Source organism: Oryctolagus cuniculus, chromosome 7 (assembly GCF_964237555.1).
Source record: "Oryctolagus cuniculus chromosome 7, mOryCun1.1, whole genome shotgun sequence".
NCBI lineage: Eukaryota > Metazoa > Chordata > Mammalia > Lagomorpha > Leporidae > Oryctolagus > Oryctolagus cuniculus.
This window is the reverse complement of record NC_091438.1, coordinates 36214966-36239734: the sequence shown is the minus strand read 5'-3', so window position 1 is coordinate 36239734 and position 24769 is coordinate 36214966. Positions and strand designations below refer to the sequence as shown.

The window sequence follows — 24769 nt, the reverse complement described above, 5'->3', positions numbered from 1 at the left end:
ATTGTCAGATTTTTTTAGCCATTTTATACTGTTTTAATGCTCATCTAACCTTCTAAATGTAACTGTAGTTACTGATGCTGTGGTACAGTAAGTTAAACCACTGCTTGTGGCACCAGCATCCCATACCAGAGTCCGGACCGCTCCACTTCCAACCTAGCTTCTTTCTAATGCACCTGGGAAGGCAGCAGCAGATGACCCCAGTGCTTTGGGCCCCTGCCACTCACTTGAGAGATCAGGATGGAGTTTCTACCTCCTAGCTTTGACCTGGCCCAGGCCTGGCTAATGAGGTTGTTTGAGGAGTGAACCAGTGGATAGAAGATTGTTCTCTGTCACTCTGCCTTTCAAATAGATCAAAAGATATAAATATTAAACAATTTTTAAAAGTTATTGCATTTTCTTCTGACATAGTTTTCCTTTTGAAAAGTTTGATGACTGTCATTTTTTTTTTTTTTTTTTTTTTTTTTTTGGACAGGCAGACTTAGACAGAGAGAAAAAAGGTCTTCCTTTTTTTCCGTTGGTTCACCCCCCAAGTGGCTGCTATGGCCAGCGCATTGTGGCCAGCGAGCTGCGCCAATCCAAAGCCAGGAGCCAGGTGCTTCCTCCTGGTCCTCCCATGCGGGTGCAGGGCCCAAGGACCTGGGCCATCCTCCACTGCCCTCCCGGGCCACAGCAGAGATCTGGACTGGAAGAGGAGCAACCGGGACAGAATCCGGCACCCCAACCAGGACTAGAACCCAGGGTGCCGGTGCCACAGGCGGAAGATTAGCCTAGTGAGCCGCAGCACCAGCCAATGACTGTCAATTAAAATTCATTTGGTCTTTTTGTCCAACTACTCAAAAGATTTCATTATTTTTTTAAAGATTTATTTATATATTAGAAAGTTAGAGTTACACAGAGAGAGGAGAGGCAGGGAGAAAAAGAGAGAGGTCTTCCATCCATTGGTTCACTCTCCAGATGGCCACGGTGGCCGGAGCTGCACCGACCCGAAGCCAGGAGCCAGGACCTTCTTCCGGGTCTCCCATGAGGGTGCAGGGGTCCAAGGACTTGAGCCATCCTTTCTTGCTTTCCCAGGCTGTAGCGGAGAGCTGGATCAGAAGTGGAGCAGCTGGGACTTGAACCTGCACCCATATGGGATGCTGACACTGCAGGCGGCTTTACCCACTATGCCACAGCATCGGCCCCTAGATTTTTGTTTAAAATATGGTAATTTTACCAGAATGTATCTTGATTTTGATTGTTGATTTTCAGGAACATGGTTGGCTTTTCAGTATATAGTATTTTTAATTTGTTTTAAGAATAAAGTGTTATTGCCGGCGCCGCGGCTCACTAGGCTAATCCTTTGCCTGCGGCACGGCACCCCCGGTTCTAGTCCTGGTTGGGGTGTCGAATTCTGTCCCAGTTGCTCCTCTTTCAGTCCAGCTCTCTGCTGTGGCCCAGGAGTGCAGTGGAGGATGGCCCAAGAGCTTGGGCCCTGCACCCGCATGGGAGACCAGGAGAAGCACCTGGCTCCTGGATCAGTGCCGTGTGCCGGCCATAGCGGCCACTTTGGGGGTGAACCAACGGAAAAGGAAGACCTTTCTCTCTCTCTCACTGTCCACTCTGCCTGTCAAAAAAAAAAAAAAAAAAAAAGAATGAAGTGTTGTGGGTTTTTTGTTTTTGTTTTTGTTTTGAAAGGCAGAGTTAACAGGAAGAGACACACAGAGAGAAATATCTCCCATCTACTGGTTTACTCCCCAGATGGCCGCAATAGCAAGGGCCAGGCCAGGCCTAAGCCAGGAGGCTGGAACGCCATCTGGGTCTCCTCCGTGGGAGGCAGGGGCCTAAACATGGGCCATCTTCTGCTGCCTTCTCAGGCATATTAGCAGGGAGCTGGCTTGGAAGTAGAGGAACCAGAACTTGAACTGGCATTCATTTAAGATGCTGTCATTGCAGACAGTGTGGCTTAACACACTGCCTTTCATTGTCAGCCCCAGAAAAATGCAGTTAAGTTAGATTTTTTGGTGTTCTGTTCTATTGCTTTATTTTCTTTTTAGGCACTCATACATGTGTTATGTGTGTGTGTATATATATTTTTTTGTCGTCTGTGTTCATTATTATCAGATTCTCTTGAATCCATTTTATCTCTTATTATTTCTTTCTGCTTTCTATTTCTAAGACATCTGTTATATTTATTCATTCTTGTATCTCTTCCAAAATAATCTTATTATATGAGATTATTTTAATTTTATGCTCCCTTGGGTTCTATTTAATTTTTTTGAGATTTTCTCATTCTGATTATGTTGCTCTTTCATATCTTACATCTTTTGTAGAAGTGTCTGCCTTATTTTGAAATGGTAGGTTAATGGTGCTCATCTGTGTCGTTGTCATGCCTTTCTGTCATGCATTCACTGTCTGAAAGGGTTTATTTTTCTCTTTTGTGTAAATTTATAACCTTTTTGCTTTTGTTCATTTTTATGTGAAATTAATTTCTCAAAATTTATTTAATAAATCTCATACCTCTGCCAGAGATTGTTTTATATGGATGCCTAAGGGTCCTATGTAAGTGTAGGCACGGTCCAGATATTTTTCTTTCTCATAAATTATTGACTTATTTTATTTGAAAGGCAGAGAGAATCAGAGATCCACTGATTCAGTCCCCAGATGTTTACAGCAGCTGGGGCTGGGCCAGGCTAATGCTAGGAACTGGGAGTTCAATCCAGGGCTCCCACATGTGTGTCAGGGACCTAAGTATTTGAGCTATCAATTTTGGTGTCATTTTTGGCTCCAGAGTAAAGTCATCTTTTATTTCCATTTTTCTAACTTTTTTCAAACTTTTTGAAGTACTCACAGTCAGTGCTTCCTTTTCTATTGTTTTATGTAATGTTTTAAAGAAGGTCTTTTGGGGCTGGTGCCTTGGCACAGTGGGTTAATTCTCCGTTTGCGGCACTAGCATCCCATATGGGCGCTGGTTTTAGTCCCGGCTACTTCTCCTCCAATACAGCTCTCTGCTATGGCCTAGGAAGGCAGTAGAAGATGGCCCAAATGCTTGGGCTCCTGCACTCACATGCGAGACCGGGAGGAGGCTCCTGGCTCTTGACTTTGGATCGGCGCAGCTCCGGCCGTTGTGGCCATTTGGGGAGTGAACCAACGGAAGGAAGACCTTTCTCTCTGTCTCTCCCTCTTATGGTCTATAATGCTACCTCTCAAATAAAAATAATAATTATCATAAAGAAGGTTCTTTTTTTTTTTTTCTGAGATCTCTGACTCTCGTCCCCATGCTCTTTTTCTGTTTACCTACCCTACTCAATTTGGATTTTGTATCCAAGACTTCTCTTTGTGGGATTCCTGCTGGAAGGATTAGTTTTAAGAGGTCTTTGTGTCTAGATGACTTCAACTCTTTCAGATTTTACAGACTCCCATGTATTCATCTGGTATTAGAATATATAACTCCTTGCATAATTTCAGCTGTTTTCCTCAAATTGGCTTGCTGTGCTTTCCCAATGAGTACTTTTGGCCATTTTGGGTGATATTCTCTGGTTCATCCTATCAACTATTGCTTTTCTCTGGCATTTTACGCAAAGATCAGGTGCAGACCTTACTGCTACTCATGGTTTCTCCATATAGTCTTGTTGTAGCTGTCCATAGATTTTTGGCTTCACTAATAGATTTTTGGCTTCACTACCAAGTTGTTTTATTATTAGAGTAATTTGAAAATTCAACAATAACCTTACCACTACCTTTTCTTTTCTGTTTTTTTTTTTTTGAGTTATCCTAAAATCTGCATCTAACTTTTTCTTTTTTTCATTCAGTGTTACAGAATATAGATGACTTTCCCATGTCATTTTTTAATCAAAAGCATTATTTTAAATCGCAATATCCTATTTGGTCATAGGTACATATCATGATTTATTGAACCATTTATTCTTAACTAACACTTATTTTCTCTATAAGTGAATGATCTAATAAATCATGCTAATATAATTAATCGTTTTGTATTTTAGCATGCTTCATGATGATCCAAGCAGAAGAATTCCTGCTGAAATGGCATTGTGCAGTCCATTCTTTAGCATTCCTTTTGGTAGGTTGTATATGTCCTTGCTTTTTCTGTTGGTCATTTGAAAACCAAATAAGACATCAGAAATAATTTATACCCTCGGGCTCTTTTGTGTGTTATTGATCAATGTATTTAGGGGATTTATATTTAATCTTATGATTGCTTTAACAGCCCCTCATATTGAAGACCTGGTGATGCTTCCTACTCCAGTGCTAAGACTGCTGAATGTGCTAGATGATGATTATCTTGAGAATGAAGAGGAATATGAAGGTCGGTACTTCTAAATTGTATGTTAATGTGTCTTCCTTGACAAAGCCTAGAATAGACGTATCTCTTCATAAGATTTCTCAGTTTTCCTAATTAAATCATTAGGATATTGAACTAAATGATCTCTTATGACAACCACTGTCTTTGATTCATAAGAGCCTTTGAACTCTTACATCTTATTTTTGCCAAATTAATAGAGGTTAAAATTTTTCTAGCAACTCATGCCTAGTTTATTCCTTCTCTATACTTTCATTTCTCCTTTTTATCTCTTATTTATTTTTGATTAAAAGAATATTTACTGAGTACAGAGTATGTGACATTATAGAGTTGTTCCCTGTCTTTAGTAGAGTAGAGCTGACCTATATAAACAATTAATTATAGTTATGGATCATCTGAAGATGGATTGATATACAAGGATAGAGAAGAGGGGTATGTGTTTAAGAATTTGGATTTTGGGGGCTGATGCCGTGGCCCACTTGGTTAATCCTCCGCCTGTGGCGCCTGCATCCCATGTAAGTGCTGGGTTCTAGTCCCGGTAGCTCTTCTTCCAGTCCAGCTCTCTGCTGTTGCCCGGGAGTGCAGTGGAGGATGGCCAGGTCCTTGGGCCCTGCACCCACATGGGAGACCATGAGGAAGCACTTGGCTCCTGGCTTTGGATTATCGCAGCACCAGCCTTGGCGGCCACTTCGGGGGTGAACCAATAGAAGGAAGACCTTTCTCTCTGTCTCTCTTACTGTATGACCCTACCTGTCAAATAAAAAAAATAAAAAGAATTTGGATTTTGGGGTGTGTAGCTGGTTGCAGCAGTTAAGATGCCACTTGAGACGCTCGCATCCTATGTCACAGTGCCTGGATTGGAGGCCCACCTTTACTTCTGATTCCAGCCTCCTGCTAATATGTACTCTTTGAGGCCCCAGATGAAGGCTTATGTAGTTGAGTTCCTGTCACCCTATGTGAGAGATCCGGATTGAGTCCTATTTAGATTTTTATCTCAAGAGATAATAACATTGGACTATAACCAACATAGAAGACGTTTGCCTCAGTCATAGGATAGTCACTAATTTATGGTAAATACTTAATAAATGCTAGTTTTTGTTGAATGTAATAAAGAGTCATTAAAATTTTAAATAAGACAGTGTAATAGCCAAGGTTGTGTATTAGAATCATTCTGGAAGCACAGTGGTGGTGAACGGACTAGTGCAAGACTAAACTTGGACCCTGGGTACCAGATGTGAAACATTTGCATCAACCTGGTACTGATATGAAAGACTACTAAAGAGGCAATTTTTTGTGAAACTATTAGGAGTGTAGACATAGTGAAGTTACATTCTGCCTCCATCACCTACTATCTTCTTTGGCCACTAGTTTCCTTATCTATAAAATGGGAATAATAAATAGTACCTATTTCATAGGGCTGTGAAAATTAAGTAAGTTAATTCATAAAAATTTCTTAGAACAATGCCTGGCAAATGACAAGCAATCAGCAAATATTAACTATTATTAGCAGCTAGAATGTTTATACATTCAGGACTAATATTTTGTATTACTGTTGTTTTGTTTGCTGCATTTAAAATATTAAAGTTAAAATATTAAGTTTAAATTTTAATTGAATGTTAGATGTATTTGTTATTCTTAAGTATAATTTTAGAAGAGATAGAAAATAACCTCATTGCTTAGATATATCTGGGGAAATTTAAAATCATGGAAAAATGGAATTAAAAGATAGGTCTATTATGGTACAAAAGAATTTTGAAGTCCATGCATATGACGGATCTTTGGAGAGTTTGTGGAAAGTGTGTTATGAAAAAAACTGTAAGTGGATTTCAAAAATGTTTGCATTAAATAAACTTTTTACTTTTTCTATGAATGTTTTGACTTAATCTCATATTCCTGATTTCTTTGATTGAAAATCTTGAAAGTAATATTTGTTGATTATATGAAAGTGGTTACTATTTTGCTTTTAATAACCAGATATTGTAGAAGATGTAAAAGAGGAATGTCAGAAATATGGACCAGTGGTATCTCTGCTTGTTCCAAAGGAAAATCCTGGCAGAGGGCAAGTAAGTAAATGTTTCCATAATGTAGACTTACTAAAGTTATTAAAATACCACATTAAATATTTTGGTTCTATAGAAATATATACATAAAAATTTTACAAAGGATTATGAGTTTTACATTATAGATGATTTTTATTTTCTTATGCCTTTTTAAAAGAGTTCTTAGATATGCTTGCATTTTTTATCGTTAAATTTTTTTCTTAGTATTAACGCTAATTCTGAGCCATTGTAAAATTCATATGCGAATTTAGGTTAAGTTCAGCTGGAGAAATATTTTGGTCCAATTTTGTTCTAATTAAGTGCAGATAGCCAGTTAGGTGAGGTTCTTACTGTAATAGAAACTGTTAATGATATTTAAAGAAGGAAGGGATGCTAGATTGAGAATCCTAGAACTCGAGTTCTATTGTCTGTGACTATGGAATGGATGGGCTAGGATAATGATCATAGCATTTTCTTTTGCTACTCAACAATTCTAAATTAAATGACAAAAAAATAAGGTAATCTTTATTTGTAATATTTTTCCCTCTCAGAAAAAGAATATTATTTTCATCTCAGAGTTTCTCAGTCTCAACACTGTTGACATCTGAGCCTGAAACTTCTTTGTTGTAGGAGCTGTCCTGTGTGTTTTTGGGATGGTTGGTAGCATCTCTAGCCTCTACTCACTAGATGGCTCACCATACACCCAGTTATGACAACCAAGTATGTCTTTACACACTGCCAAATATTCCCTGGGGAGTGAAATTCCCTCTGGCTATAGATTATTATTTTATTTTAATAGTTTAGAACTGTGAAAATTCTTGACAGCTGAAAAAAAAAAAAAAACATGAGAGAAATTTAATTCTTGTCTTAGTGAAAAGTTATTGCCAATCTTGTTCTGAAGCATTTCCTTCATCTGATACCAGAAGCATAGTAAATGTTTCTTTGCTATTTAGTCATTTAACCAATATTTATGAGCATCTAAAGTAAGAATGAAAATTCTAAACAAAAGGAACAGCAGATGTCAAGGCCCTGAGTAGTATGCCTGGCAGATTTGAGGTGGCAAGTGTGGCCGTAGCAGAGTGAGAAAGGGAAGAAGGGTAGGAGATGAGCTCAAAGAGAGGTTAGGAGGTGGCAGGGAAGATCAGGTAGAGTGAGGGCCTTGTAGGGCATTGAGATAACGTTGACTTTGAGTTTTAAGAGAAGCGTATTAGAAGATTTTGAATCAAGGACTTTCCTGATCTGACTCGCTGTTAACCTCAGTGGTCAAAATGAAATAGAAGGTAAAACACAGGATAAACAGTACTTTTGGAGAGAGAATTATCTAGCTATTAGTTGATGTGAAAAAAAGTCTATCAATGAGCGGAAATGTGCTGTTGAGAAACTTTCACCGACGTTTACAGGAGACTGAAAGCAACTTTTGACAGACTCTTAGAATTACAGATTTATTTAGCCCACTGAAAATGTATATTACTTAGGTGGCATACCTAGGCTTTACATTTTTCAGTTCAAATAAACATGACTTTTTAAAGGAATATTTTAAAAACCACAAAAAATAGTGAATGCATCTTATACAATTAAAAAATGTAAATAACTTGAAATGGAATAAATCCTTCTGGTCTAATTATTTACTTTCATAATAAATGATAAAAATAAGATGTTCTCTTATGTAGTATGAAATGTGGTAATGTGTAAAATTGCAGGTTATCTGTGAAGTGTGGCATGTGATAGCGTGGTATTCCTTCCATTAATTCATATCTGATTATTTATTGAGCTTTTGTGCATAGGTTTGGGAGAAGGTAAGCATGAGGTAAAAAAAATCAGAAATAGATTCATTATTCTTATTGCGCATCATACTCCTTTTTTTTTTTTTACAAAAAAGGTTTTTGTTTTTTTTTTTTTAATTTATTTGAGAGGGAGAGTTACAGACAGAGGGAGAGACAGAGAGAAAGGTCTTCCTTCCACTGGTTCACCCTCCAAATGGCGTCAATGGCTGGAGCTGCGCCGATCAGGAGCCAGGAGCTTCCTCTGGGTCTCCCACATGGGTGCAGGGGCCCAAGCACTTGGGCCATCTTTAACTGCTTTCCCAAGCCATAGCAGAGAGCTGGATCGGAAGAGGAGCAGCCAGTGTCTATATGGGATGCCGACACTGCAGGCGGTGGCTTTACCCACTATGCCACAGCACCAGCCCCTGAACATCATATTCTAACTTCCTTTTGTATTTAATGCAAAAGTGTATATTACTTTTAAATTAATTTTAGTTTTACCAGTCAATATAATTCACAGATGCACTTTTTGTTCCAGTTTTAGTATATGTGTTGCTGAAGTGAGCACATAGATAGATCTTTTTTTTTTTTGACAGGCAGAGTGGACAGTGAGAGAGAGAGACAGAGAGAAAGGTCTTCCTTTTGCCGTTGGTTCACTCTCCAATGGCCACCGCGGCCAGCGCGCTGTGGCGGGTGCATCGCGCTGATCCGATGGCAGGAGCCAGGAGCCAGGTGCTTTTCCTGGTCTCCCATGCGGGTGCAAGGCCCAAAGACTTGGGCCATCCTCCACTGCACTCCCTGGCCACAGCAGAGAGCCGGCCTGGAAGAGGGGCAACCGGGACAGAATCCGGCTCCCCAACCGGGACTAGAACCCGGTGTGCTGGCGCCGCTAGGCGGAGGATTAGCCTATTGAGCCACGGCGCCGGCTGACTTTTTATTTTTTGACAGGCAGAGTGGACAGTGAGAGAGAGAGACAGAGAGAAAGGTCTTCCTTTGCCGTTGGTTCACCCTCCAATGGCCGCCGCGGTGCGCCGGCTGACTTTTAAGAATGATATTCCCTCCCTTTCCCTTTCTTTTTCAGTTCTTGAGATAACATCTTTTAAATTTGAATTTCAGTAAAAAGGCTTAATGTTTCACTAAACGTGAAATTTAACAAGTACAAGGCAAAAAGACCCTATATAAGTGGGCTTATAAACAGTGGTTATAAACAAAAATTGAATGAAAAAATGACCACTTTTCACAAAGTTTTTTATATGTCCTTATATGTTAATATAAAAAATCCCATCACAGGCCAGAATATCCTAGATTAATATCTGTCATGCTTAACAGAAATATTTGCATAAGTCTAGACAGTGACCAGTCACAGGCAAGGGATGGAACCTTGTTTATCAGTAAAGGATTCCATAAAAAATAGTCTATGTTTGAGGAACTGCCTGCTTTTGTGTCCTGAAAGTTTTTAGACCCTATAGAAATTACTTCATTTTGTTCATTGAGAGAAAGGCTACTCTGAGCGGGGAAACTGTAAAAGAGTAACCTCCCTGAACGTAAGGAGATCAGTTTTAAGAATAGGACCAAATGGGAGTTGGAAGATCTGGAAACTGATTTCCTTAAAGTAATCTATTCCCTTTGAAAGCCTCTCAGGTGTCCTAGTGTGCTCAAACCCCTTTTTGACAGAATGAATAGACCTACATCTGGGAAGGCAGAGGCAGTTCTTGGTCTCATTCTCCAATTTTCAAGCATAATTGAGGATAAGTCCTTTCAAATCATCTCACCTCCCTGTAACTCTTGGTTAGCAAAAAGAACTTAGAAATTGTGTTATATCCTTTCTCTGCCTCAGTAGGAATTCAGATGCTCTGGAAGAGGATAGTACCCAGTTTTAAGCTTTTTACTACAGTTATGGTTATATGTTCTATAGATCTTATAATATAATTCTTGGTGGCTCTTTTGAAAAGATTTATCGATTTATTTGAAAGGCAGAGTTTCAGAGAGGCAGAGGCAGAGTTTCCATCTGCTGGTTCACTCCCCAGATGGCCACAACAGCCAGACCTGGGCTGATCCAAAGCCTGGAGCCAGGAGCTTCTTCCAAGTCTCCCACATGGGTGCAGGGACCGAAGAACTTGGCTCATCTACTACTGCTTTCCCAGGCCATAGCCGAGAGCTGGATTGGAAGTGGAGCAGCTGGGACTTGAACTGGTGCCCATATGGGATGCGGTATTGCAGGAGGTGGCTTTACACTCAACCTCTCCCCCCACCCCCCCATTACTCTTGACCAGTATTTTTTCCTTCTTCCGCTTTTAAAAGTGCATTTTATTTTTGAGAACTTTTGAAATGCAGTTGCTATCTGAACTCTTCAGCCCTACCTTTGGAAAATGTCAAGTACTGTTGATCACTCCTATTTGAACTTGGCAAAAGGTTATGTGTTTTCTACCCAACCTGCCTTTAAAAATTTTTTAATTTTATTTATCTTCCATGTGCTGGTTCATTCGCCAGACGCTGTAGCAGCTGGGCCAGGCCAGGCTGAAGTGAGTGGCAGGGACTCAAGCATCATCTGCTACCTTGCAGGGTATGCGTTAGCAGGAAGCTAGAATCAAAAGTGGAGTTAGTATTCAAACCCAAGCACTCCGATATGGGATATGGGTGTCCCAAGTGACGTCATAAGCACTGAAGCGCTGGGCTTAATGTTTGCCCCACAACTTGTCTTGATGGGTTTTTCAGAATTGGACTGAGTTTTCAGTAAGTATTCTAAACCATCCTGGTCTAAAGTCTGATGGTCTAGCAGCACTGACTGTTTGTTAGGGGCATACTTTAAAACATCTGCAATTTAAGATACCCAAGTGGTCATATGTACACACAAGTTTGTGAATCATTGAACTAACACAGTCTTGGTGGAAATGAAATTACTTTGTTTTCTCTTCCCCTTTCAGGTCTTTGTCGAGTATGCCAATGCTGGTGATTCCAAAGCTGCTCAGAAATTACTGACTGGAAGGATGTTTGATGGGAAGTTTGTCGTGGCTACATTCTACCCACTGAGTGCCTACAAGAGGGGATATCTGTATCAAACCTTGCTTTAATCCTAACCTAAGGACTATTTCCTGTTTCTCCTCTTCCATTTCCTGGGTTATTCTACTCCACAGCTGAATGCAGTAGTACCTCTTTACTGTTTTAAGGAGGAACTTTGTACATTTATTTAATCCTATGAATGTGCAGCCATTGTCCAAGCAGTGACTGCATTGCAAACATTTGGCACTGAGTAGGACAAGACCTTCAGCTATACATTGAGGGGTTTAGAGCATCCGTGTGGGCAACTTTTCTTTTCTTTCTTTCTTTTTTTTTTTTTTTTTTTGTGCAGTAGGGCAAAGTGCTGCTCTTCAGTATGTAACCTTAAAATTAATTATTTTTGTGGTCATGAAACAAGGATGAATAATATGTTGTAGTGAGTATTAACAAATTTGTTAGGGCTGGTGACATCATTTACAGATTATTACTTTTGTTGTCAGGTGGTTCTTATAGTTATATATGTAGCTGGCACTGGATGCTCTCAGTAACGTTAAGTAATTGTCAAGCAACAGTTACCTACTGTGTTCTTAACACTGAGTTGTGAATTTTTTTAAAGGAGTACTGTAGTACTGAATATTCCTTTAAAGAAACTGCAGTGAGCCTATCTACTTTTTTTATTATTATTATTAAGGCTTTTAAAATAGAAAGCTGATGCTTGATCTTGCACAATTTTTATGTCCAGTATGTATGCTTGAGTGAGTGTGCAGGTGTGAAAGTTGAAGAAAATTTGAGTCAGTGTACTTTATAGTGTGAATCTGGTGAGTTAGTGTGGTCCATACCCATCTTTTCCCTACCTGTTTCACATCTGTAAAATTTAGGGTGTATGTTTTTTGAGAATTGGTCTGATAGAATATGTACATGACAAAACAGTTCATTCCTGAGAGGCACAGAACAAATTGGAGTCTAGACTGGGGTTACATTGAAACTCTTAAAGGTGATTGGAGCAAAATTTTTGCTACGTATGAATCACCCCATTCTTCAATCTACTTTAGACTTTAGACTCTGGATTGGCTCATCTTTGTTGTCTTGAATCTCCTGTGACAATTAAAAGATTTCCCAAAATGTGTTTCAACTTACTATGATAGTTATTTAAGGTGGATTCAAAAGAAAAAAAAAATTAGATGCACCGTGAGGAGAAAAAGAAACAAATAAGGGGGATAGTCAGGATTCTTTTTTTTTTTTTTTTTTTCTGTCTCCGGCTCTCATCCATTTCCACGCCTTTTCTTTCCCCTTTCTCATCCCCTTTCTCATTTTCTGCCTCTATCCTAAGCTGAAGAAAAGCTAAGGGAACTATATCCCAGGTATTCTGGCTTTTGACTACAAGGAAATTAAGACAAGTATTTAGAATAAAGTGGAAGTAGAAAGGAAGAAAAACTAAAAGAATTTTTAAAAGGATTCATAGCAATCTAATGAGTCATGAGTTCATGGACACAGATTGATTACATGGTTTTAAGAATTACAATTATGGATTCCTGTTACTTTATGGTAGATTGTCTTTAAAGATATAAAAATTAGGAAAACTTTATAAAGCACTGATTATACAAGAAAAAGACAAGTTGTATACAGGTTATGAATTTTTTTCCTGTTTCATTGCCTGAATGATATTTCTATTTATTATTAATTTTTTTCCTAAGGAAAAAATCCTTTATATCTTTCCCTGCTGAAAGCCTCCTCATATAATCGTTCCTTGTATGTGTCATGCAAGTTACCAAGAGCCCAATCAGAATTTACATCTTAGAGAAGGAAGATTCTACTCTAATCAAACAATCACTATTTATCCTTTTAGTTATTTATAGTTATCCAATTATTCAGGAGTCTCCTTTAATATTTATTATAAAGCCAAATTTGGAATAATGAGGCTGATTTATGAATTACCAAAGGGTCTTGTAGCACGGTCTTCAATATGTGCCCTTAGAAGGAAGAACTGTTATTTATTTTGGAGCTTTCTGAGTTCGATTTCAAACTTCCTGATTTGTTTTCAAGTCAGAATTCAAGAGTGTAGAACCAGTAATGTGAAGACCTAGACTGTCCTAAAAGATAAATGTTTGTATGGGTAACAGCTTCTGTGGTGATGAAAAACACCAGGTCCTTACTTGCATACTGATGAACACAGAATACAAATGAATTCTTTTTAAGGGCAAGTATTCTAAGTTAGCATATTTACCTTTCCCCCCATTTCTTATTCCCTCTCCTCCCAAAAGAGAAATCATTGCAAAAAAACTGCAGTCAGGCCAGGCTTCAGAGCTTAGTTGTGTAGTATGCTGCTAGCATTGATGCTGAACTTAACAGCATTCTTTCATCATCTTATTGCAGATGTATTTATACGTATGTGTAGTGTTAATCAAATTTTATTACAGAAGATGCTAACTAGAGTTTTAGGGAACTGAGGGAATAGCTGATGTGCCCAAGTAATCATGCATTGAATTCAATATTTTATATTAAACCCTCAGTGTTAAAAAAAGATGCCTCCTATCACTTAAATTGTCCTTTTATAGCTCTTATCCCATTTTACCAAAGATGACACTTGTAGATTTTCTTTCCTTCTCTGATATCTTCAGAAGTTTAATCTTAATGTCTCTTAAACTTGAACTAAATGTTACCAGAAGATGAAGTGATTCTTTGGGGATGAAATATGTTTGTGGGGATTTTGATTCCCTTAAGTTACTGAAAACTTAGAAATTTTGCAATTGAGAAACATGATGAGAAACATGATAAAGATGTGAGAATTCATATCACTTAAGCTCTTCTCTTTTAGGAACATTTTATCTCAGGTAGTTTTTCATTCCTCAAATAGATACATGTGCTTCCTTCTCTCCCCTTCCCACTTTATTCTTCATTGTTTCATGGTGTTGCTGCAGCATATTTTGCCCCCAGAAAAGTCAGGTAAATTGATTATTCTACAGAAAATCTTTAATCCTTTAAAAATACATTTGGGAAAGGTGGCTAGCTAGCTATTATCAAAACGAGAGGAGAGTAGCAAGTAGAGTTTGATGCCTCAGTAAGAGATAGCACTAGCTAAAAGTAAGTCCTGGCTGGATTTTAGAGGAATTAAAAATAATTTATCCTCTTGCAATAAGAGATCTGCCTTTAATACCACTGGATGTCTTCCTTATTTTGTGGCCATCATTATAGCAGCTCTCTTTAGAGAAATTCCTTTTCTGCTATACCTTGAGCCAAAATTATGGTTGCTTTTAGAACAAAAACAGTTTCTCTGATCTTTCTCTACTATGATCCAGAGAAGTATTGCCTTCATTTTGGTAATCTAGCTGCTAGAGAGTGCTGAGATATGTTAAATTAACCCTCCAGAAATATGGCTGCCATGTAGGTAGGGAAAGTTGTAGGAACTATGAGTGTAAGGCTTGTGTTTTATTTTATTATACTGGACTTTTAGCCTGGTAATGGCATCAGTTAGTTTTCTGGAATAACTCATCAGATGTTCTTTTATGGCTCTTTTAAGTTCATTTATCAAAAGCAAGTGACTATCATTTTGGCATCACTTTCTTAGGTTTTATTTTCCAACTTTATTAAATTAGACTTATCTTACATAATTTCTATCAGTTATACTTGGCAGCATGGCATTTTATTTTTTATAAGTTAGTGAAAATCAGCACCGTAGAAACTGATAGTGAATAAATGTTAATGGGTGAAGAAGTGAGACAACCAGTAGTAACCACATGTTTTACCTGGACTCTTAAGCAAGGGTACATGCTAGATGGCTTCATTCAGATTATGATACAGATGGAATCACATCTTGACTTTTGGTCTGGATTAAAGTGGATATGGAGGTAGTTAGAGATTTAAGCAAGTGCCTTGTGTTTGCTGGAAACTGTTGAAACTTGTTTGGATGAAAGATTCTCAGATGGTGATAATTAATTACACCCTCTACCTTTTTCTTGGGGTAATTTGGAGTCATATAGTAAAGTCCCAAATGTCCTTGATTTGCCATTTTTGTTCACATGAAACTATTCAAATTTGATTTTGTTCCCACATTATATATGATGGAGAAGCCAGAATTACCTGGCAGAATTTAATTCTTCCTTGGATCTAGTTCTATTTTTAATGTTGGGTTCCTTTTTCAAATCTGATTACTCTAGTTGTAGCTCTCTAGAATAACTTAAAACATTCTTACCAAGTCCCTGGTCATAAAAGGTCAAAAGAATTCTCATTTCTTAAGGTGCTCAACAAATCACCTTTATTTTGAGATAGTAGTCTTTCAAGTTACTGTTACTTACAACCCTTCTCAATGATGATGAAATACTGAGTTCCCATCATGGGGCACTCATCTGAACCTCTTGTGGTATATTTCAATAAATTACATTCTTAGTCTTAGAAAACATGGACATTTTAGTGTTTGGAATACTCCAAATTTTAAAAGTTTTTTCTTTGTTTTAGGTTAGCTTCTTCTCTTCCTGATGCCATAAAATATAACATGTTAGATATCCTAGCCACCTCCCCCAAATGTTTTTCACTTTTTTAAATTGTATAATGACCAGTAGATTCATCCAGTGGCATGCAATTGACAAGTACTATGGATATTTAAGATGATGGTAAATAATTTTAACTATTTTTGCTATAATTTTATAGGAGAAATGGGCTGTAAAAGAAATCTATAAACCACAGAGAGCATTTAGGAAACTATATTTTATAGAGGGTCATTAATGTGTCCTTAATTCAAGATATAAGGTATATAGTTTACACAACCTTTGTTCTCCTCATACAAGGTTTTTATTCATTTTCCTATAGGTCAGCACTTTTCATTCTTCCTTGTGCTGCTTATGCAGACTTGTTTTCAGTTTGCTTTATTTGTGCTTTTCAGAGTTGTCATACTCATGGCAGTAGTGTTTGCGGCACCATAAATGCCAAAATTCATGGGAAACTTAATGAGTGATTGCCTAAGTATTATTTCCCTTCAAATTGGGATGTTGCCACAATAGCCAGAGAAAATGGATGGCTTTTTTGAAGGCCATGTAGGTTCCATGACATCTGGTCATAGTGTATTGCTTTAAGGGCACAGAAAAACATTCTATCTTAACTTGCCTTATGTGACCGTAAATCGTTGTTGCGCAGAGTGGAGCTTATTTTATTATACTACTTTGTATAATGAAAATAAGTCACATTCTACGGGGGGGAAACCTGGAATTTTTCTTTTCTTTTTTTTTTTTTTTTTGTTTCTTTTTGAGAAACTCCTATGTAGAAATCAGAGCTACTCACTACCTTGTGCTCTTGATTGTCCATGAGGATTATTTGTAGTCCTTTTTTTAATCCCACGTTGGAATTGCCCTCCTCTTCTAGATTGCCTCCCCTTCGTGATAATCATGATATCAGGACAGTGAATGTGTAGTGTGTAACATCAAATGTGGTGAGGTATTCTGAAATCCTGCAGCATGGACACAGAATCTCTGTAGTTAATGAATTAGCAATGGCTGAATTGTTAGCGAGGATTGTCAGAAGACTGCCAGGTCTTAGTAAGGAGGAGAAAGATAAGTGATATAAAAATTAGAGATGAGTGGAAGGAAACCTCTCCCTTACTGATATTAGTAATCTTTATATAGTTAATGGTCTAAAAATTATATTTACTTCTTAAAATCCAGGATTGGTACTGGTAACATAGAAATATTGACTTTTCTGTACATTCCTCATTATTGGTTCCCCAGAAAATAATTATTAAGAGTTTATGAAACCAGATTAAATATCCATGTTCACTTCAGCCTTATTTTTTCAAATAAAAATTTGAATTTTCAGCTTTTGTGTATTTGGTGTTCATCACTGTTCATGAAATCAAGGATCAGAAAGGAAGTGGAGATGAGACATCTCTGTATTTCCCTTTGCACTTTGGGTACAGTGAGTGGCATTAGTGTGCACTAGCTGCGAATTTACAGCACCTTACGGAACTAAGTAGTGTTTATTTATTGTAATAGAAAAGTTAAGCTGCACTTATGGATAATTGACTTTGCAGACTGTAAAGCTATCATATCTTCCAACAGGATTTACTCTTGCATTCGTAATTGTTTTTGAAAAATCTTAAATAGTGTAACATTCCTTTATATCCTTTTTAATAGTTTTGAATCTGGAGTAGAAGGGATTTTTTTTTTCCAAAAAGGGCTTCATCATTGCTATCTTTTAATCATGCTTAGGGATCCAGTTAGAATCAATAAACTTTAACAGTTTATGGCCTCTTATGTCAGCACTGCAGTGATTGGTTGTGAATATTAAATTGATTACTATTTTCCCTGTAGCATGTAATTGCTATGTTTTTGCTAAAAAGGTGTGACTAGAAACAAATGTGAAAGATCACTTAAACCAAAGCCAGTTTAAAGGAGTATTCTCTCCTGTTGGTTTACCTTCACCTCAGAATTACAAGAATATTACAACGCATAGTGAATAATTGTTTATAACATTTCTACCAGTTTCAATTGCATATTGGTCTTGGCATTTCTTGGCACTATGGTTCTCTGTGATGTCTTACTATTTGTGAGGGTTTTGTTTTGTTTTATTTTTAATAACTAAGTGGGACTATAAATGTAGATATGTGTCAGTACTGAGTACTTTTCTCAAATCCCCAATTTCTGGTTTCCATTCAAGTCTTTTACTCTATTTTTTTTTCTTGCTGAGTAGCAAAGGACTTTTATTTTCCACTTTTCCTATATACCTACAAAGTATGAACACTGCGTTTCAATTGATTGTATTGCATACTTTTTTGCTGAAAACCTTTTCTGTAAACACAATTGCCTTGTTCAGTTTTGTTGTAAACTGACTTATCCTAAGATGCACTGTTGATATGCTTTCTGATGTGTTTGATAAGAGTGATAAAATAAAGCTTAAAAAATAAAGCAATTGCTTTTTTTCCTGTTTCTGTACTTAGTCTAGGCAAGTTCAGATAACAAGTAAATACATTTATTTTGTTATTTAATTCCATTAAAAGCTGCCTTTAAAAAAATTTCCATGTAGCTTCAAGTACCCATTTCTAAAGACTGTTTGTTTGTTTGTTTGTTTTCAGAAGTAGTACATTAAATTGACAACGCTGGAATGTGTTTTTTCTTTTTCTTTTCTTTTTTTTTAGATCTTGATTTAGAAGTATCTTGATACAATGAAAATAACCAGGGTTCAGAGTGGGGAGATTTGTGTTCTAATCTTGGCTCTTGTATCAAGCTGGATAGCTTTAATCAAATGACTTAATTTGGTAGTAGTTGTATTTTTACATTATGGTAACCAAATGGAATAGTAGATATACTAACCATCAAGTATGGATCATCAGCTAGATGATGGATATTCTTGTCGACAGTTTCTGTCATGTTTAATGTTCCCTTTTTACATTTGGGAATTGAGGTCTGACATTTCACAAAACTTAGAATGTTATTCATATACTGGTCTATCTGTGACTGGCATTGGCGCGTTATTTAAGAAAGTCTGATAAATTCAAGGGAGGAAACCATTAGGAAGGACATCCTAAGAGGATTTTAAGAGTTCAGACTAGAGATTATAAGTGTGTAACTGTTCTCACACTATAGAACATGACAGAATTATAGGAGCACTTGTTAAAAATAAAGATTGTTGGGCCCTTCCCCAGAGTTTCTGACTGTAGCCCTTTGAGGGGACTGAAAATTTGTATTTCTAAGTCCCCAGATGAGGCTGCTGCTGCCACTAGTTTGAAGACCATACTCTGAGAACTTCTTGCCTAAACTAAGGGCAGCCAATCTCTCCTTAATTAGTTAACTATGATTTCACACCAGGCATTGTGCTAAATGTTTCTGGAGCATTATCAGCTCCCTCAAAGTAAACCTATGAGGAATGCTACAATTCACTTCATTTTATGGTTACCGTTTAGGTTAGCTTACTTTCTAGGTTTGAACAGTGGGAGAATGTCTAGCTCCAAGTTGTGTACTTAACACTACTATACTAGACTGCTTTCTGGGCCACCCATCCCTCCCAAATGCGTGTTTCCTTTATCATTTTCTCTGAAACTACGTTAAGTCCTTTTGTATCTCTTCTAGAGCTGCTTATAAGAGCCCCATCTGTAGTTTTTGTACCCTGTACTCGCCCATTCACACTTCTGACAGTTGTCATTGTTTAAAAACTAAGGCTGATAATTAATTGACACATAGTATTTCTACATATCTATGTTGTACAGCATGACTTTTCAATACCTATATACAGTGTATATTGATCAACTCAGGGTATTGGCCTGTCACCTCAGACGTTTGTCATTTCTTTGTATACTCAATTTTTATTTCATGTATCTTATGCCTATTTGCCTTTAAAATAGTACTAATCTCCTTAAAAGACTTAACAGTCTGGCTCCACCTATTGATCATGCCTTGTCTCCCGATTTCTGCATAGCACTTCAGTTGTACTAAAATACACATATTTACACAAATCCCATGCTTTTTCTGTATTTAAACAGCTCAGTAGTCAACATTTCTAGTTACTTTCCTTATTCAACTCCCCTAGATTGGGTTAAAAAAATTACTAGTACTTCTGCACCAACTCTATGCATTTGCTTTATGGTTAGATTTACCAATTTGTTTTATCCACAAAAGATCAGTATTCACTATGCCTAAACTATATTAATTGTTAATGTTTGTAAATGTGAAAACTAACATAGAATCTGGCATATTTCAAAGAAGAACTTAGTTTCTGCTTCAATAACTAAAGCAAAAAGAAAAATGTAACCTATTAGTGCATGAAAAATAATATTAGCAATTAATTGAGTAACTTACAGTTAAGATTTGAATGGGATTTGGCTTCCCAAACCTATGCAGACTTCTTAGTTAATTAGAGTGATGGAGGGGGAGATACAGAGAGATCTTCCATCTGTTGGTTTACTACCCAAATGTCTACAACATCCAGGTCTGGTCCAGGCTGAAGCCAGGAATGAGGAACTCCATTCTAGTCTCCCGTGTGGGTAGCAAGGGCCCAAGTACTTGAACCTTCTTCCACTGCTTTCCCTCCTATATTAGCATGGAGCTGGATTGGAAGCAGAGCAGCTCGGAATTGAACCAGCTCTCCCATATGGGATGCTGGCACTGCCATTGGTGGCTTAACCCGCTGTGCACACGCTGGCCCTCTTCATGCAAATGTTTAAGCCTCAAAGCCTTCATGTTAATGATTAATGGATTAAGGCTGGTGACTTGATCTAATTATGGTATCGGGGAAGTGTGTTGTTCCTCCACGTGTGTTTTGCCATTGTCAGCTTCCACCAGATGGAACACTAATGAGGCCACCCCGTCTTGGCATCCGTACCCCAAAGCTAAATAAACATATTATAAAACTGTAAGCTAAATTGCTCCTCTCAAGCTTTTTTTTTTTTTTGGAGAGAGACAGAAAGGTCTTCCTTCCGCTGGTTCCCCAAATGGCCACCACAGCCGGTGCTGTGCTGGTCCAAAGCAAGGAGCCAGATGCTTCCTCCTGGTCTCCCATATGGATGCAGGGGTCCAAGAACTTGAGCCATCCTCCACTGCCTTCCCGGGCCATAGCAGAGAGCTGGACAGGAAGAAGAGCATCCGGGACTAGAACCCGGTGCCCATTTGGGGTGCCGGCACTGCAGGCAGAGGATTAGCCAAGTGAGCCACAGCGCCTGCCCTTCTCTCAGGCATTTTAAAAAGCTGACTTCACACATTTACAAAGGAATTTGGAAAGGTATACTTTCTGCGGATTTTTAAAATATGGCAAATTTTATGAAAGTTTTTGTAGTTTTAAAATTAAGGAATTGGAGGAACCAGCATCTTGGCATAGTGGGTTAAACTACCTTCTGCGATGTTGGTGGCTGCGATTCCCATCCAGCTCCCTGCTATTGTGCCTGGGAAAGCAGCAGATGGTGCTCCAAGTGCTTGGGCCCCTGCTACCCATATGGGAGACCCAGATGAAGCTCCTGGCTTTGGCTTGGCCCAGCCCTGGCCATTGTGGCCGTTTGGGGAGTGAACCCATAGATGGAAGATCTCTCCCTCTGCCTCTCTGTAACTCTGACTTTCAAATAAATAAATAACATTTCTTAAAACATAAAATTAAGGATTTGGGACTTTTTATTTTCTTTGTAAAATTCTGTAGCTGTACAACCAAAATCCTTAGTCTTCTCTTAGAATGAATATATTGAACTTGCTAAGCATATTTAAAGTTTTAAAGTTTATTTTTTTAATTTTTTTTAAAGATTTATTTATTTGAAAGTCAGTTACACAGAGAGAGGAGAGGCAGAGGCAGAGAGAGAAAGAGAGAGGTCTTCCATCCGATGATTCACTCCCCAGATGGCCGAAACGGCCGGAGCTGCACTGATCCGAAGCCAGGAGCCAGGAGCTTCTTCCTGGTCTCCCACACAGGTGCAGGGGCCCAAGGACTTGGGCCATCTGCTGCTGCTTTCCCAGGCCATACCAGAGAGCTGTATCGGGAGTGGAGCAGCCAGGACTAGAACCGGCGCCCTTATGGGATGCCAGTGATTCAGGGTAGGGCGAACTAGCTGTGCCACAGCGCCGGCCCCCTAAAGTTTTAAAGTTTAAAAGTTTTAGGTTTTTTTATTGTGGTTTGTTCTCTCTACTGTTCTGTGACTTTTTACAGCAATTCTTGACTTAGAGATAGGCATTTAGTCTGGCAGTTAAGACATCCGCATCCCACATCAGAGTAATATTCTGCCTGAATAGTAGTTCTTGGCTTCCAACTTCCACTAGGCCCAGTCCCAGCCACAGCCTCGGCTATAGCAGGCATTTGAGGAGTGAACAAGTAAATGTTCTCTTGCTCTCCTGTCTCTAAAATAGATATGTCAAAATTTTGTAATAAAGTATTAAATTACAGGTTGGAAATCAGAGTTGCAGCACAATTACATTCGCAAAAAGACATTTTTAATGCAATGTACCATATCTGTATTTGTTCTATATATTATCTATACATATATTTCAACATTTTCATTTACTTAGGAAATAAAAATGCTCGCGTAAATTCAAGGGAAAATAATTGAAAAGTGATTGACAGCTGCATATTTTAAAATTGTTTTTTAAATGTATTTGAGAGGCAGAGAGAGATAAGAGAGAGCTCCCATCTACTGGTTTACTCCCCAAATTCCTGGAAGGGATGAGACTAGGCTGGATGGAACCCAGGAGCCCCTGAACCATCACTGCTGCCTCCCAAGGTGCACCTTAGCAGGAAGTTGGAGTCAGGAGCCAGAGCCAGGTATAGCACCCAGGTACTGGCGGGCTCCCCTCAGGCGGGAGGGGCCGAGAACCTGGAAACTCACTGGGCCTGGCTCCTTTGAGGTTTGTGTAGTCCCTGTGTTACTGGAAGGAAACCCTGATCCCATGGCCGAGATCCTGCCGCTTTTGCCGCCTGGAGCCTCCCTCCTCTCGGGATTCCGTGCTTTGGAAATGGTCGCTGAGGCCCAGGGCGTCGGGCATCCACGTGCCCCTTTACAGGTGCGCAAGCCCCAGCACAGCAGATGTGCAGTACCAACATGTCTGTCTGCTGATGGTGCTGCCGCATCTCAGATCCCAGCGTTGGAACAAGAGAGCCTGGTTAGACCAAAGCCGTTGCTTTTGAAGTTGTTGAAGCCTGTTGGTGCACAAAGACACTTACACCACAAAAGAGGTTGTATTTTATGTTGGCCAGTACATTATGACTAAACGAATGTGTGATGAGAAGCAACAACATATTGTATATTGTTCAAATGATTTTGGAGATTTGTTTAGAGTGCCAAACTTCTCTGTGAAAGAGCACAGGAAAATGTATACAGTGAGCTACGGAAACTTGGTAGTAGTCAATCAGCGGGAACCATAAGATTCAGGGCCATTTGTGAGCGAGAACAGGAGTCACCTTGAACGTGGGAGTGATCAGAAAGACCCTGTTCAGGAGCTGCAGGAAGAAAAACCTCATCTTCAAGTTTGATTTCTAGACTGTCTACCTCATCTGGAAGGAGAACAGTTAGTGAGACAGAAGAAAATTCAGGTGAATTATCTGGTGAGTGACAAAGAAAGCACCACAAATCTGATAGTGTTTCCCCTTTGTTGGATGAAAGCCTGGCTCCGTGTGTAACAAGGGAGACAGGTTGTGAGAGAAGCAGTAGCAGTGAATTGACAGACACCAACAAATCTGGGTCATGATGATGGTGTAAGTGAACATGCAGGTGAGTGGCTCAAGATTCACTCTCAGGTCAGTGTAGTGTAGAATTTGAAGTTGAATCTCTAAATTCAGAACATTATATTCGGGGCTGGCGCTGTGGCGCAGCAGGTTAAAACCCCAGCCTGCAGTGCTGGCATCCCATATGGGCACCGGTTTGAGTTCCGTCTGCTCCTCTTCCAATCCAGCTCTCTGCTATGGCCTGGGGGAGCAGTGGAGGATGGCCCAAGTGCTTGGGCTCCTGCGCCCACGTGGGAGACCTGGAAGAAGCTCCTTGCTTCTGGCTTTGGATCAGTTCAGCTCTGGCCGTTGCAAATCATTTGGGGAGTGAACTGGTGGAGTGGAAGACTTCTCTCTCTGGCTCTTCCTCTATCTGTAACTCTTTCAAATGAATAAAATAAATCTTAAAAAAAATAACATTATAGCCTTAGTGAAGAAGAACAAGAACTCTCAGAAGCAGATGATGAGCTATATTGAGTTACTGGGTATCAGGCAGGGGAGAGATACACATTCATTCGAAGTAGATCTTGACATTTCCTTAGCTGACTATTGGAAGAATACTGTGAGCAATGAAATGAATCCTCCCTTGCCACCACATTGCCACAGATGTTGGCCTTTCGTGAGACTTGGCTTCCTGAAGATGAGGGGAAAAGTAAAGGGGGTGTCCCTGAGAAAAGCAAACTAGAAAACTCAACACACGTAGAAGGTGGCTTTGATGTGCTTGATTGTAAAAAACTACAGCAGGTGATTCCAGAGAGGTGTGTGTTGAGGAAAATGATGAAAGCATACAAGCCTCTCAATCACAAAACAGTGAGGGACTTTTCTTAGCCATTCAGCTTCCTTTTTTTAATTCAGCGATCAGCTTCTAATAGCATTATTTATATCAGCCAAGAAGAAGGCAAAGAGTTTGAGAGGAAAGAAACACAAGACAAAGAAGAAAGTATGGAATCTAATTTTCCCCTTAATGCCATTGAGCCTTGTGTGATTTGCCAAGGTCAACCTAAAAGTATTCATTGGTCTTGGCAAAACAGGATACCTGATGCCATGCTTCACATGTGCCAAAAAACTAAAGAAAAGGAATAGCACTGCCCAGTATGTAGACAACCAATTCAAATGATTGTGTTAACTTATCTCAACTGGCTCACCCGTCCATAGAGGTGAATTACTTCAAACTATAAAGCCCTAAAAATTTAGACAAAATGGGATCTATTTTTATTTACATATATCAAAGTGAGGCATTGTCTCAGTCCACATGGATTTCCCCTTTACAGTGGCTTTTTTTTTTTTTTTTTTACAGGCAGAGTTAGACAGAGAGAAAGGTCTTCCTTCCGTTGGTTCACCCTCCCAAATGGCCACTACTGCTGGCACGCTGTGCCGATCTGGAGCCAGGAGCCAGGTGCTTCTTCCTGGTCTCCCATGCGGGTGCAGGGCCCAAGCACTTGGGCCATCCTCCACTGCCTTCCCAGGCCACAGCAGAGAGCTGGACTGGAAGAGGAGCAACTGGGACAGAATCTGGCGCC

The 24769-nt window shown here is 39.0% G+C and overlaps 1 protein-coding gene and 1 pseudogene across 1 annotated transcript in view; both read left to right on the top strand.

Moving 5' to 3' along the window:
* Positions 1-17986, top strand: part of UHMK1 (U2AF homology motif kinase 1) — a 25338-nt gene extending 7352 nt beyond the window's left edge. The window contains exons 5-8 of the mRNA XM_002715084.5: positions 3981-4057; positions 4205-4303; positions 6272-6360; positions 11024-17986. Coding sequence (XP_002715130.1) covers positions 3981-4057; positions 4205-4303; positions 6272-6360; positions 11024-11170 — 412 coding nt within the window. The 3' untranslated portion in view covers positions 11171-17986. The remainder of the gene's footprint in view (positions 1-3980; positions 4058-4204; positions 4304-6271; positions 6361-11023) is intronic.
* Positions 17987-22572: 4586 nt separating this feature from the next.
* Positions 22573-24404, top strand: LOC100357238 (E3 ubiquitin-protein ligase Mdm2 pseudogene; annotated as a pseudogene).
* The last annotated feature ends 365 nt before the right edge of the window (positions 24405-24769 follow it).